Genomic DNA, 15,722 nt, shown 5'->3' on the forward strand with positions numbered 1-15,722 from the left:
CAACTCCTTAAATATCCTGTGACCCAAAGGCTCAGGGTACTTAAAAAAATGTTTACCTTTTCTCTTTGAATTGATATTAATTAAGTATAGGTTCTAAGGCTTCAGAAGAGGATCAAGGGCTAGGTAATTGGGGTTAAGTGCCTTGCCCAGGGTCACACAGTTAGGAAGTATCTGAGGCCAGATTTGAACCCAGGTCCTCCTGAGTCCAAGCCTGGTCTTCTATCCATTGAGCCACCTAGCTGCCCCTCAGTGCACTTTTGAGTTTCAATAACTTCAAAACTATAAATGCTACAATCTTAGCAAGAAAATCATTTGAAAGTTTATTACATTGCTTTTACACTTACTAAGTCTTGTGAATTTTTTAAGAACAAATTTTTAATTTTAACTAGATGGGATATGTTGTCATTGAAGTGTAGGTACAACAGTGATGAGGATACTTTCTTACAAAGGTGGCTCCATTCAGGGAATAGACTTGCTTGGCCACCTCAGTCACCTTATCTATTTCCACTACCCTTTTTCTTGTAGGGTCACATCAAAACTGTCATGTATGCATAAAAATCTCACTCTAGAAATGATCCTAAGTTAAGACTGCAAATGTAATGCTTTCAGTCACTGAGCTGCAGCCAATGAAAATTTTATAAAGTTGGAAAATTGATGAATGATGAACACAAGAAGACAGTGATGTGGAATTTTCATATTAGTATAAGAAAAATTTTAATTCTTTCAAATGATGCTTTTGCAAGACTATAGCATTTATATTTCTGAGGTATTGGGGCTTAAAATTACACTAAGACTTTTGTGACATTTGGTATTAAATACCTTTTATTTATTCTATGTAAAATTATATTTGTACACAGTATCTTCCCCCAACTAAATGTAATTTCTTGGTGGAAGTGGGAGCTGCTGGGACTTCTTTTTCTGCCCTTGTATCCCCAGTAGTATAGTGCCTATCATATACGTGATTAATAAGTGTCTGATTGATTGATTAATGATCCGTTATCATTCCATGATTATTTGACTTTACCATTACTGTTAAATACTTAGATTATTTCCCTTTTTGTTTGTTTTTAGTTTATTTGTTTTAGTTCTGGAGGGAAATTTTTGCAATTATATATATTGACACTATGAAAACTTTAAACACAAAGTATTTTCTTGTGAAGCCATGTCAAAACTCTTGTATATGCCTAAAAACTTTGTTCTTTGAATTGTCTTAAGGAGAAGCTTACAAATACAATCCTGTTATGTTTCCAGTAATGAAATTAGTGATTGAAAAAGTATAATTATCTTAGTAACTTTTATTGCATATGACACTGCTTTGTGCTCAATAAATATTGCTAATAAAATAAATTTTTTAAAACAATTAATTAAATTACATAATATAATTAATAAAATATTTAAATTATTAATAAAAATTAAATGAATATCTTTCCAATAAATTTGAAAAAAAGTTATATAAATGGAAAGTATACCTTTGAAAAGACAACACCTTTTTTAGGTATTAATAAGGTCTGAGATTTTCTCCCACATCTCCTTTATATATCTTGTAAATCAATCCTCAACAATGCCACAACAAATACAACATATATTAATAATATGAGATTTGGTATGATGACTATAGGAAGAACATGGAATCTAGATCAGAAATGAACTGGTATGAATGGGGTGGCAAAAGTCAAATATCCATACAATGTATACTTGGCCTAATTTTCCCCATCTTTGTACTTTTTAGTGCCATTTTCATATAAGTTTGTATAACCCCTCTAGGAATGTGATGTTACTGAATCTAAGGGTGGTTGCTTTCCTATCTTTGATGGTGAAAAATTATTTATAAAAATATTTACAAATATTTTTCATTTTTATTCTGTTTGTTGTCCTGTTTTCACCCTTGGATGCTTCTCACCAAGTTTTCTTTCCATTGTTTTTCCCTCTTCTATTTCTCACTGTTTGATGGGATTTTAAAAGGAAGCCCATACATTGATCTTATTCTTAAATAAACAATAGTTTGGGCACAACCGTGATTATGTGATATCCTGACCTACCTTTTAGTTTATAGGACCCTCAGAAAAAAGCACCAGGTCACAAAAGAAAAATTTAAAAGAGTAAGAGAATGTCTAATTTACAACCACAAAACCATTTAGTTATAATAGAAATACAATGAATTGAGTTAAGGAAGTTAGTGAACATTGTACCACTTCTCAATTACAGCATGGTTAAAAATCTTTGCTTCCCACAGGGGTTTAAATTACATTATGGGGTTTGCTTACTTGTTTGAAAGGAACTAAAATCTTAAAAACAAAACCTTAAAGAAATACAAGATTATAAACCTTGTGCTTTTCTGACTAACATAAATATGATCTCAAGTTGGCTCAGAGACTACATCTAAGTACTTGGCATCTCAAGCATTCCCAAACTATTAAAAGCACCTAACAGACTGAATTCAACTTGTTTGACAACCCTGAAAGGAATTAAGAGTGAGAGTGTGTGTGTGTGTGTGTGTGTGTGTGTACACCCTTTGAAAAGTCAGTTTAAAGTGACTCGGCCAACATGGCTGGAAGCTCATTAAAATACTGTCAACCATAAAGAATTCATATTTAAGTTATATTCACAAGTATTAGTGCTGGAGGCATAAGAAGTAAAGTCCAAGTTAAGTAAAAGCATCCTCAAGAGAACTGAAGAGGAGTTTTAAATGCAAAGAATATTTCATGAACTGCTTTGCAAAATCCTTGATTTAAATTTAAGTTGCATAATTAATCCTATATGTGACATGGGATATTCATCATCTATTAATCACAGCTCATGTCTCTTTTTAACAATGTGCTGGAGAAGCCATCTGTTATCTACTTTAAAATAAATAATTAAAATAATAAATAATAAAATAAATAATAAAATTCTTAACATACCTTTTCAAACACTCAGAATTACATACTGCTAAATATGAAATGAAGCTCAGAGATTGTCTGACTCAACTAACTCATTTTACAGATGTTGAAAAAGAGAACTTGAGAAGAGACATAATTTGTTCAAGTTCACTCGGCAAATTAGTGGCAAGATCAAGATTTGGCTTATTTCACTTGAATATAGTTGAAAAATGCCAACCAATGGTAGTATTTTTTTTTTTCAACTATATTCAAGTGAAATACTAGCCCGGATGAAAAAGGAGGAGGGTTGGGCGTGGGGCTAGCAACCCCACCCTGTAAAAACTATATCTGCTAAAGAAACTGCAACCTAAAGTAGGGGCAGCTGGGCTAGCTCAGTGGATTGAGAGCCAGCCTAGAGACGAAAAGGTCCTAGGTTCAAGTCTGGGCTCAGACACTTCCCAGCTGGGTGACCCTGAGCTACTATGTGTCCCATTGCCTACTGGTTGTGGCCCTATGCTCCTTGAATGGAGTCCCAGGATAAAAAAAAATGGTAGTATTCCTTGATGAAGATATTAATATTAATGGAAATTCTTTAATATCTCCATCCAAGTACTGGTTCCACTTCAACAATTTAATAGTAGTACTCCATGTCTGGAATGATTTACTGATCCTCCTGCCTGATGCTAGGGAGATGGGATTTTTAAAATGGCAGTGGGTCATGTCTTTATCTGAGGTAAGTGAATTCCTACAGTCTCAGAGATTTCTAGTTCTCCCACTAATAGCAGAGGACACTTCTCTATCAAAATATATCATCCCAGTTTCAAAATACTTTACTAATATTAAAATGAATAGGATGTTATTGGCCATCAGAAAACCCATTTTCAGAAGGGAAACTTACTTAGACTGCTTAACTGTCGTATAATAGCTGCCAGAGTGCTATTGGTCACACATTCCAGTTCACTGGAAATCCCTTCTGGTAGTGCTCCTCGGCAGAGATGCCTTGGTTCAATGTTCCGCTTGACTAAAGGCATGGCTTATGACCTGCAATTTTAAAAAGACATTTATGAAAGAAAAAACCATATATATCCACATCTTAACAATCTAGAAATTCTGATATACAGAAAAATGATAAACTTCCTAGAGCTAGATTTTACTGTATCATGCCCATAATGCTAGCCCAGTTCTATGTCAATAATCTGATGGCATTTAATGTCCATGCCTAGAACAGATTTTTTTAAATGTTTATATAGTGAATTACATTCAACAAGTATCATAAATTAGCAAAATCTGATAGTCAAAAGAATTTGGGGAGGAAATAAGTTGATGTATGTGGAGAAAAATGAGAAAGGGGAGAAAGAAAGGAAAGAAAGAAGAGGGACAAACAAAGCAAGGAGAGAAAGAGAGTCAGAGAGAAAGACCAAGAAAGAAAGAGAGAGATGAAAAGAGAATAACAGAGAGAAAAAGAAAAATCTATATAGTGGGTGAGTCAGAATGCAAAATAAAAATTTCTCATTCAAAATCCAATGCTCTTTGTACAAAATCATATTGGTTATGATCGTATCATCATTGGCGTTCCTAGGAAGAAGGCAAAGATCTAAGTGCACAAACAGAAGTGGCCAAATAATTTTAAGAAGTAAAAGAATGAGGTAAATAATTTATTTTCAGTGAATGAACTCCAACAGTATAAGTTTACCTAGCCACATCCTAATAGGGAAGGGTAGAAGAGAACAAGCATTTATTAAGTGATTACTATGCACTATACTAAGCATGAAACAAAAATTACCTCATTTGGTTCTTACAACAACCGTATGCAGTTGCTTCCACTATTATTCCCATTTTAAAGCTGAGCAAAATGAAGTAGATAAAAGATAAATGACTTAACAAAGGTCACACAATTAGGAAGTAGCTGAGGCCATATATGCACTCAGGTCTACCTGACTCCAGGTCTATGCTCTACCCATTGCACCACCTAGTAGACTATGTCAAAAAATATTTACAGTTTTGAGTCTCATTTGTTAAGGCTGGATTTTGTTATTTTTTTTTAACATTAAATTTGGTTGAATCTTACTTTGATAAATAAAAATGTTATTTATGATTAAGTATTTGATAAGTGCTCACCTTAAAAAAACCAATAGTCTTTGGGTGCCTACTCAAATGAAGTATTCTTAACTTTTCTTGGGTCATGGACCTCTCGGACAATCTGGTGAAGCCTACAGATGCCTTCTTAGAGTAATGTTTTAAAATGCAAAAAATACATATATGGTATTATGAAGGAAACCCAAGATTAGTGAAAATAAAGATGTAATTTTTTTCTCATCCAAGTTTATAGACTCCCTGAAATCTTTCCATCCATCTGAAATCTAACTGTCCCCAGGCTAAGAAATGTGCTGCCCACACAGAGATGTCTTGCAGATGCTGAGTTTCTAGTCCTAGAGCCACAGTTAACAATTTTCGTGACCTTCAGTTGCTTCTTCCACTCCTTTTTTCCTTAAATTTCCCCAGATCCAAAATAGGTATAGTATCAGCCCATATCCAACAAATATTTTGACTGTAAGGATGAAAGAACAGGAACAGAAAGCTGATTTGAAAAAAAATTATATTTATTGTTAAAAATGTAGCTAATTTCAAATTATTTGTACAAGTGGAAGGGTAAACACTCAGGTAAATGATCTATTACAGAGCTTCATGGGTTAAAATGCTACAGGATAATCTAAGACTTATATATACATGTGTACACATGTAGTATTTTTTTCAGCATCTTTACCTTTCTAAATTATATTGAATGAAATCAATTAATTAATCAACAAACATATAAATACCTACACTCTGCCAGGCCCTATGCTCTGTGCTGAGCATGAAAATAATGGGAAGGAAAGAAGCTTTTATTAAATGTTTCTCATGTGCCAGGCACATGCTAATTGCTTTACAAACATGATCTCATTTTTTCAGAGACGACGAATGAAGCCATCCATTCAGTAAGGACATGGACCTAGTAACAACACTGTCACCTTCCTTAGGTTAGCTTCTTGAATATTAGTCTTGCTAAGTTTGGAGTTGCTCATTATCAGTAAGGTAGGCAGTGGTTACTGGATTCTCTATCTATGGCAATTCATATAAAAATTACCAAATGACCCTGAGCCTAGAACTACTCCCATCCTCATTTGCAGTTCCAATGATAGAGTCGCATAAAAAGAATCAAAGATGGCCAAGAAACTCAAAATTCAGTCAGTCTATGAACATTAACTATTGGTTCTCTGAATATGAATTCCTTAACCAATGCTCACATCTTACCAGAGGAACTAAATCCTACTAATCTTCATAGTTTCATCATGAATAGAAACAGAAGATAAAAGGTAATTATTATTAAATGCAAAGGATTTGCTTATAGCTTCACCTTAGGAAGTAAATAAAGGAGATTGCAGAGAGTACTTTAACTTTCATCCCAAAGTAATGAAAACCATCATTTGATGGTACATATGTTCATGTGATATCACAGCATTCATGGCAGGCATTTTCAAAAACATCATAATGAAGATAATTGTAGACCATACCTTATCTGTTGTAGATAAAATTTGAATATTTTTTTAAATTTTTTTATTTTTTAGAAAAATTTGCTATGGTTATATGATTCATGTTCTTACTTTCCCCCTCACCTCACCAAGGTTCCCCCCACCCCCTTAGCCAATGCACATTTCCACTGGTTTTAACATGTCATCAATAAAGACGTATTTCCATATTATTGATAGTTGCACTGGTGTGGTCATTTCAGGTCTATATCCCAAATCATGTCTGCATCAACCCATGTGTTCAAGCAGTTATTTTTTTTCTGTGTTTCCACTCCTGTAGTTCTCTTCTTCTTCCTCTGAATGTGGATAGCGTTCTTTTCCATAAGTCCCTCAGAATTGTCCTGGGTCATTGCATTGCTGCTAGTACAGAAGTCCATTACATTCAATTTTACCACAGTGTATTGGTCTCTGTGTACAATGTTCTTCTGGCTCTGCTCCTTTCACTCTGCATCAATTCCTTACCAGTTCATATGAAATTGCTCCAGTTTATTATTCCTTTGAGCACAATAGTATTCCATCACCAAAAAGTACCACAATTTGCTCAGCCATTCCCCAACTGAAGGGCATACCCTCATTTTTCAGTTTTTTGCTACCACAAAAAGTGTGGCTATAAATATTTTTGTATACTTTTTTTTATCTATGATGTCTTTGGGGTACAAACCCAGCAATAGTATGGCTGGATCAAAGGGCAGGCATTCTTTTAGCACTCTTTGGGCATAATTCCAAATTTCCATCCAGAATGGTTGGATCAGTTCACAACTCCACCAACAATGCATTAATGTCCCAATTTTGCCACATCCCCTCCAGCATTCATTACTCTCCCCTTCTATCATTTTAGCCAATTTGCTAGGTGTGAGGTGATATCTCAGAGTTGTTTTGATTTGCATTTCTCTAATTATTAGAGATTTAGAATACTTTCTCATGTGCTTATTGATACTTTTGATTTCTTTATCTGAAAATTGCCTATTCATGTCCCTTGCCCATTTATCAATTGGGAAATGGCTTGATTTTTTTATACAGTTGAGTTAGCTCCATGTATATTTGAGTAATTAAACACTTGTCAGAGTTTTTTGTTATATAAAGATTTTTTCCCCCAATTTGTTATTTCCAATTCTGATTTTGGTTGCATTGTTTTTGTTTGTACAAAAAACTTTTTAATTTAATATAATCAAAATTATTTATTTTACATTTTGTAATTTTTTCTAACTCTTTCTTGGTTTTAAAATCTTTCCTTTCCCAGAGATCTGACAAGTATACTATTCTGTGTTCACTTAATTTATTTATAGTTTCCTTCTTTATATTCAAGTTATTCACCCATTTTGAATTTATCTTGGTGTAGAATGTGAGATGTTGATCTAAACCTAATCTCTCCCATATTGTTTTCCAATTTTCCCAGCAGTTTTTGTCAAATAGTGGATTTTTGTCCCAAAAGTTGGGCTCTTTTGGTTTATAATACACTGTCTTGCTGATGTCACTTACCCCAAGTCTATTCCACTGATCCTCCCTTCTGTCTCTTAGCCAGTACCATAAAGTTTTGATGACCCCTGCTTTATAGTATATTTTAATATCTGGTACTGCTAGGCCACCTTCCTTCACATTTTTTTTCATTATTTCCCTTGATATTCTTGATCTTTTGTTATTCCAAATGAACTTTGTTATAGTTTTTTTCTAACTCAGTAAAAAAGTTTTTTGGTAGGTTGATAGGTATAGCACTAAATAAGTAAATTAATTTGGGTCGAATGGTCATTTTTATTATGTTAGCTCATCCTACCCACGAGTAATCAATGCTTTTCCAATTGTTTAGATCTATTTTTAATTGTTTGGAAAGTGTTTTGTAGTTGTGGGCATATAATTCTTGTGTTTGTTTTGGTAGATAGATTCCTAAGTATTTTATATTGTCTAGGGTGATTTTAAATGGTGTTTCTCTTTCTAACTCTTGCTGCTGTGATGTGTTGGAACTATATAGAAATGTTGATGATTTATGTGCATTTATTTTATATCCTGCAACTTTGCTAAAGTTGTTGATTATTTCTACTAGCTTTTTAGTTGATTCTCTAGGATTTTTTAAGCAGACCATCATATCATTTGCAAAAGAGTGATAGCTTAGTATCCTCAATGCCTATTTTAATACCTTCAATTTCTTTTTCTTCTCTAATTGCTACTGCTAGTGTTTATAGTACAATGTTAAATAATAGAGGTGAATAATAGGCATTCTCGTTTCATGCCTAATCTCATTGGGAAGACTTCTAATTTATCCCCATTGCATATGATGCTTGTTGATGGTTTTAGATATACATATACTGTTTATAATTTTTAGGAAAAGGTCCTTCTATTCCTATACTTCCCAGGTTTTTCAATAAGAATGGGTGCTGTATTTTGTCAAAGGCCTTTTAAGCATCTATTGAGATAATCATGTGATTTTTGTTTGTCAGCTTGTTGATATGGTCAATTTTGTAGATGGTTTTCCTAATGTTGAACCATCCTCCCCTTCCTGGTATAAATCCCATTTGATCATGATGGATAACCCTCTTGAAAGCTTGCTGGAGTCTTTTTGCTAGTATTCTATTTAAGCTTTTTGCATCTATGTTCATTAGGGAAATTGGTCTATAGATTTCTTTCTCTGTTTTTGATCTACCTTTGGATAGTACCATATTTAGAATCAGTACCTTATTTGTGTCATAAAAGGAATTTGGTAGGACTCCTTCTTTGCTTATTATATCAAATAATTTGTATAGTATTGGGATTAGTTGTTCTTTGAATGTTTGATAGAATTCACTTGTGAATCCATCAGACTCTGGTGATTTTTTCTTAGGGAGTTCTTTGATGGCTTGTTCAATTTCTTTTTCTGATATGGGATTGTTTAGGTATTCTATTTCTTCTGCTGTTAATCTAGACAATTTGTATTTTTTAAATATTCATCCATATCACCTAGATTGCTCTATTTATTATTGCCCTTCTTGACACTTCATCCTATACAGTTTGTCACTGTTCCCTCTATGTAAACTTCTTCTAGTTACCCTGTTAGTAATAACTAATTTTTAATATTTGCCAATATCTTCTTTTCTCCTTGGGATACAAATTGATTGAATTTATTGGGTCCCTTAAAGAAAAGATTTTTTCCCACTTCCTCCATTCTCTCAATTATCTTATGGTGATTCTCTTGAGTTTTGTGTCTGGGCAGCAAACTCTCTGTTTAAGTCCATTTTTTTTCTTGATGCATGCTTGGAAGTGCTCAATTTTATTGAATGACCATACTTTCCCCTGCAATAATATTGTCATTTTTGCTTGATAGTTGATTCTTGGTTGCAGACCCAGTTCTCTTGCTTTCCAGAATTTTGTGTTCCATGCTTTCTGGTCCATCAATGTAGATGCAGCCAGATCCTGTGTTATCCTAACCGTGGTTCCCTGATAACTGAATGGCTTCTTTTTAGCACCTTTAATATTTTTTCGTTGGCCTGGTAGTTTTTGAATTTGGCTATAATATTCCTGGAAGTTGTCTGTTGTGGATTAAATGTAAGAAGTGATCTGTAGATTCTTTCAATTTCCACTTTTCCCTCTTGTTGAAGAATGTCAAGGCAATTGTCTCTGATAATTTCTTTTAGGATGATATCTAAACTTTTTCTTTTATCATGATGTTATGGTAAACCAATAATTCTTATATTGTCTCTTTTAGCTCAGTTCTCTAGATCTTTGGTTGAATCAATGAAGTATTTCATATTCTCCTCAAATTTTTCATTTTTTAAAATTTTGTTTTATATATTCTTGCTGCCTTGCGAAGTTATTCGCTTCTAGTTGTTAAGTTCTGTTTTTTAAAGACTGAATTTCATCCCTGGCTTTTTGGTCATCCTTCTCCTTCTGGTCTGATTTTCTTTGTAGATCATCTTTTGCCTTCTTTGCTTTGTTTTTCAGCTGGTCAATTTAGGCTTTTAAGACTTTATTTTCTTGTTTTAGTTCATGTATTTCCTTTTCAAATAGTCCTCTCTTGATTGCTTTTTGAGTTCCTAAAGTTCTTGAGTTAATTGAATTTTGAGATCTTCCAAAGGCTGTTCCCAATTCACTGGAACTTCTTCCTCTTCTTCTATTTCTAACTCATTTGCTCTCTTTTTACTTCTTTGAAAGAAGATGTCAATTGTCATTTCTTTTTTCTTTTTCTGTTGTTTACTCATATTTTTTCCTTTTCTGTTCTGCTAGTTTGAGCAGATGTATTTAATGATCTTTTATGAAAGATCTTCCCCCAGCTGGCAATGGAGGTTTGTAGTTACTTTCTCTACCGTCAAGAGACTTCTTGTCTTTCCAATTGTTGGTATTTTGCCTCATTAGATTAGTTTAAACTTCTTAATCTGCCCTGAGGCTAAAACCTTGAGAGGAGAAAACAAAACAAACAAACAAAAAGTGTAGGAACAGGAAAGATTTTTTGCTGAGCTGAGCTGTCCATCAGCGGGTTCTCTCTGTGCTGTCCTTGTGTTTGGTCTGGTTTTCTTTCCTCTTGAAGCCCTTTGTTCTCTATCTTGGTGTGAGGAAGCCAAGCAGTCTGAGGTTTGGCTCTCTCTAAGCCTCTTTCTTCTGGGCATTTTTGCTGTGTTTCTCTGGTTTTCTCCTCCAGTCACCTCTCCAGTGCCTGTGTTCAACTCCCCGAGTCTGGTGCCAGCAAGGCCTTCTCTCCCTCCACCACCCTGAAATTTCAGGGGCCACTGAAGACTCTGCACAACACAAGGGGGAGGCGTCCTGGGATTCCCCTTCTATACCTTCAGGCTGGACAGTTCAAGAATTAAAGCATTTTTCTTGGAGTACCTCTTAAGTTGTGTAGCACAAAGGGTCCCCTGCTCTGTCCCATTTTTAGATTTGTTCTTCTTTTTTCTCAAAGCCCACTGTTTTCTATCTCAGTGTGTAAGGGTGCAGAGGTTTTAAGATTTGCTCCATGTAAGCTGCCATCTTCCCAGAATCCTTGAATATTTCTTTCAATGATGCAGATTTCAAATTTATTTGTGCTTGCCCATAATCTTGGTTATGATCCATTAGTTCCTCCCATTAGTTCACTTCCTAGAGGCCACTCAACATACTGGTAAAACTTCCCTTCTTTCTCTGATTGTACGTCTGTCACTCTTTATCCTCACCATCTCCCACTAACATACATTTTCCTGATGGCATCATTTACTCCTTTTCTTCTTTGAAGGTCATATATGGCAGTATGCATACTAGATGACCTCTGAGGTTCCCTCTAGCTCTGAATCTATGATCCTATTATCCTACTGCACTATCATCTTTCCACTCAACCAAATTTATAACTTTGGAGTCAGCCTTCACTCTTCATTCTCCCCTGCCTTCCTTGTCCAATCCATTGCCCTTATTCAATTTTGTCATTTCTATCTCCACACAAGCCAACTCTCTTAGTACCCATCATCTTTTCCTGTAACTATTACAAGAGCTCCCTAATTGCTCTCCTGGTTTCTCACCTCTCTATTTTCCAAAAGATCTTTCACTTAGGTGTCAAAATAAAAATTTTTTTAACCATGGCTGACCATGACACTTCCCAGCTTTTCATTTAAAAGTTTTCTCAATTTGGCTCTACTCTACCATTACGGAATTATTTCACACAATTTCCCTTCATATACTCTATATTCTTGACAAACTGACCTATTTGCTACTATCTAAAGTTGCCATTTCTTTGTCTTCCATGCCTGGAATATACTCTCTTCTCATTTCAGCTTCTTAAAGCTATTGGTTGTGGTTTTTTTTTTTTTTTTTCAAAACTTAGGCCTGATGTTATCTCCCCGGTAAGGTTCTTATGATAGGCTCTGCATTTTAGTTGTCTGTAGAAATAAAATTTGTTCCTCTACCCTCAGTAGAATTCAAGTTTTTTTTTTTTTGCTTTTTTAAAAAATTCATTTATTTATTTAATTTAGGGTATTTTTCCATGGTTACATGATTCCTGGTCTTTCCCTTCCTTATTCCCTCCCCCCTTAGAATACAAGTCTATTGAAGGGAGGAACTTTTTTTTAATCTATAGCCCTTATTAGCCTTACATAGAGTGGGCCCTTCATAAATGTTCTTTGAATGACCTAACTAATGCTCAGTATAATAAACCAAAGCATAACATGGTGAATGTCAATTAAATATCTATTTTATAAGAGCATTGTTTTTCCTTTTAGAATTTGAAATGGTTTGGGGTTTTTTAATGATTCACCAGGTCTTATAAAATCAAGTATGAAATGATGTCTTCTCTTTTTCTCAATAAATTACTCTAGTAAGCACAGAATTTTGGACTCAGTGAACCCTTGTGGGTATATATTTTTTGTTAATAATTATGCCATTTTCTCAGTGAAAAGCATTTTTCAAAAGGAAAAGCTGATCCCAACATGTCTCTGCTTTAATTTTTTTCCCTGAGTTTATTCAAAATTCTGCACAATATCAGAAAAAAATCAATCTACTGGGAAACAATAAGTAACAGCTCTCAGAACATTTGACACTTAATTGGAAAGCTGAGAAAGCAATTAACATGTTAACTAGGGACTTTTAAGAAGGAACTAGGAGACCTCTTTCACAAAACTAAGAAAAGCAGGCATAAAAATATGCCCTGACTAAAACACTTTTATCTTCCCTGTGCTTGGACATTGTCAGGAACCTTTCAAGGTATAGAGAAGATGGCAAGATTCTGGGAATTAGGAGGGGAAGAGAGATAGCCAGGGTGGCAAGAGAGTGGATATATTTATATATTCTTGAAACATTTAATTTAGTTCTTCCAGGATTTTCTCATTATGAATACACCTCACCCCCTTTCAATGGAGCTTACAAATAACTACTTTATTAAGTCTTTTATAAATGATCTTCATGAGTTGTGTTGTTAAAAAAAAAAAAAGTTTAAAAAAAAGGAGAAATTTAACACCTAGTAACCAACCTCCTGGAAAGGAGCCTTTTAGTACTAGCCTAGGCTTATTTTCTAGCATAACCTACACTATCAGTAGTCTCTATTCAGAGCCTTTCCTAATTGGTAGAGACTGGTGAACTCTTGCTGTATTCACATAGCTTTGATTACACCCAGGGTCACTTCTATGCCAGGTAAAGGCATTTTAGTGAGACTCTAAGACAATCATTATGTCCCTGTTCCAGGAACCTGGATGAAATCTAGGAGCTCACTGATATGCACACTAGCCTCATTAATGTAGATCACAACGCAACCATGTCTTAATTTCCTTTGTTTATTAGCTATGTCCATAGGCAACCTGCCATAGGCATCCCAACCAATATGCTGGGTATCTTTCTCTATATCTCTTGACCTTGCATAGATACTAAGAGGGCATTTGGGCCATCTATCAGTTATCTCTTGCTCTTACTGCATGACAAGCCATTTCATTTTTCAGTCAATGGCTTATCTTATTAGATTTATATTACTTTTCTGGCTCAAGTCTATAGACAAACACATGCAAACATGTGTACACATACACACACACAATAAAAGCTCATCTTCTTAGCCTCAGAACTCTTCTAGTAATGTTGTATAGCTGTGAATAATACAATATCAGTCTATGAGAATTGCAAATTTATTAAAAGTGTAATGGAGAGATTCATAGTGGGCAAGAGTGGGCAGCTACATATTATCAAGGAACAATTGATCAAGAAATAACCTGATATTTTAATATAGTTATAGACACAAAGATGAGCAGGTAAATGGACAGGTAGGTTGTGGGATGGGATGAGGAGGGTGGATTCTAGTAAGTTTACAGACAAATGTTTTGGGATACTGATTAAGTGCCAAAAGCTATAGTGATGATCATAGAGGAAAAGACTGTACTAAATAATCCATACCCAGCTTTCCTTTCTCTCTAAAAACTGTTTTATCTCAGTGCCATGATATCAAGAGTCCTGTTTATAATGATGATGATGACAGCAAGGAGGCATAGTAGATAGAAAGCTGACTTGTGAAGTATGAAGATCTGAATTCAGTCTTGTCTCTAGAATATACTGCGCAAATCAGTCACCCTCCCAGTGTTCTGGGCAACTCTCTCAAACTATAAAATTCAGAGAAAAGGCTGCTTCCCTATTAGTTAGTAGAGTTAGTTAGTTAGTAGAAGGAGTTTTCTCATCTAGGAGTTCCCCTATTCCAGTGGTATCACGGGTCTGGTCTCTGTCCCAAATGATCACATTTAGCATTTATATCATAACATGTTTACCGATTTGCAAAGTATATTACTTACATTAGCTCATTTCAGGAACTCTAAAATAAAAGATATTTCATAGAAAACCCATTTTGAGAGACTTCTATGAGGATTGGTTGCTGATGAATTTAGCCATTCATTCTTTGTAATAATTGCTAGCATTTTCCTACAGTGCCTACTAGGCACCAGGCACTATGATAAGTGCTTTATAATTATTCTCATTTGATCCTTACAACAATCCTACAAAGGATGTAGTGTTATCCCCACTTTACAGATGAGGGAACAAGCAGACAGAGAGGTCTGTTCAGGATCACAAAGCTAGTGTTTGAGGTTAGATTTGAACTCAGGTCTTCTTGACTTCTGGCTCAGAGCTCTATCCAATGAGTCACTCTCTTCTTTAACTATAGAAATTTTTTGCTCTGTTTTTCCACTCTGCTCATAAACCTTTAGAATTTACTTTATGCCCTTTTCTGTAATTATTCTCATTTGCTGTCCTCAGGTTTTTTAAATCCCACTTAACACTTTTTCTAGTTGTCATAGAGTTGATCCTTATGGGGTTTTAGTATTTTTCTCACCTGTATTTCCCAGCTTGCCACATATTTTAACAGTGGTTTGTTTTCTCTATTTTCAAATATGGAATTCTTACCATTTTGTTAGCACACCATTCTACCCTACATCATCTCTTCAAGAAAAAAAAAACATTAGTTTGCAGTTCTGTAAATCTTTCCAGTGGCCTTTGTAAGTTATATAGTTTACTGCTTCCTTAGTTTTTTGTCCTCTTTTGCTCCCTTCTCCTTTTCATATACATTAATTAAGAATGTCCTCACCATTTCTCGGTATTGGGTAAGACATTTCCTTTTATCATTTTAAAGTTTCATCTGAGGTTAGAAGAGTGATCAGAAATATTCAACTTCTTTAATTATTCTCTCATACCTGTGTTTAGATTTTAAGTGCAGAAGGAAGAGAGAGTGAAGCAACATAAGGTAAAGCTTATTTTAGAAACACAAGATAGAAAATGGAACTGAATATTTGTAAATATACAGATACTAGTTTATTGTGACTTTAGGTCTTAAAATCATTTCATCCTATGGAAACCATATTTTAATAACATGATATCAAAAAAGAACAGGATATCAAAAATATTA

The 15,722-nt window shown here is 34.5% G+C and overlaps 1 protein-coding gene across 1 annotated transcript in view; it reads right to left on the bottom strand.

The window, feature by feature from the left end:
• Window positions 1-15,722, bottom strand: part of WASF3 (WASP family member 3) — a 189,337-nt gene that overhangs the window by 50,269 nt on the left and 123,346 nt on the right. Inside the window, exon 3 of the mRNA XM_044668288.1 lies at window positions 3,757-3,899. Within this exon, the coding sequence (XP_044524223.1) occupies window positions 3,757-3,889 (133 nt within the window). The 5' untranslated portion in view covers window positions 3,890-3,899. The remainder of the gene's footprint in view (window positions 1-3,756; window positions 3,900-15,722) is intronic.

The sequence above is a fragment of the Gracilinanus agilis genome, chromosome 3 (assembly GCF_016433145.1).
Source record: "Gracilinanus agilis isolate LMUSP501 chromosome 3, AgileGrace, whole genome shotgun sequence".
NCBI lineage: Eukaryota > Metazoa > Chordata > Mammalia > Didelphimorphia > Didelphidae > Gracilinanus > Gracilinanus agilis.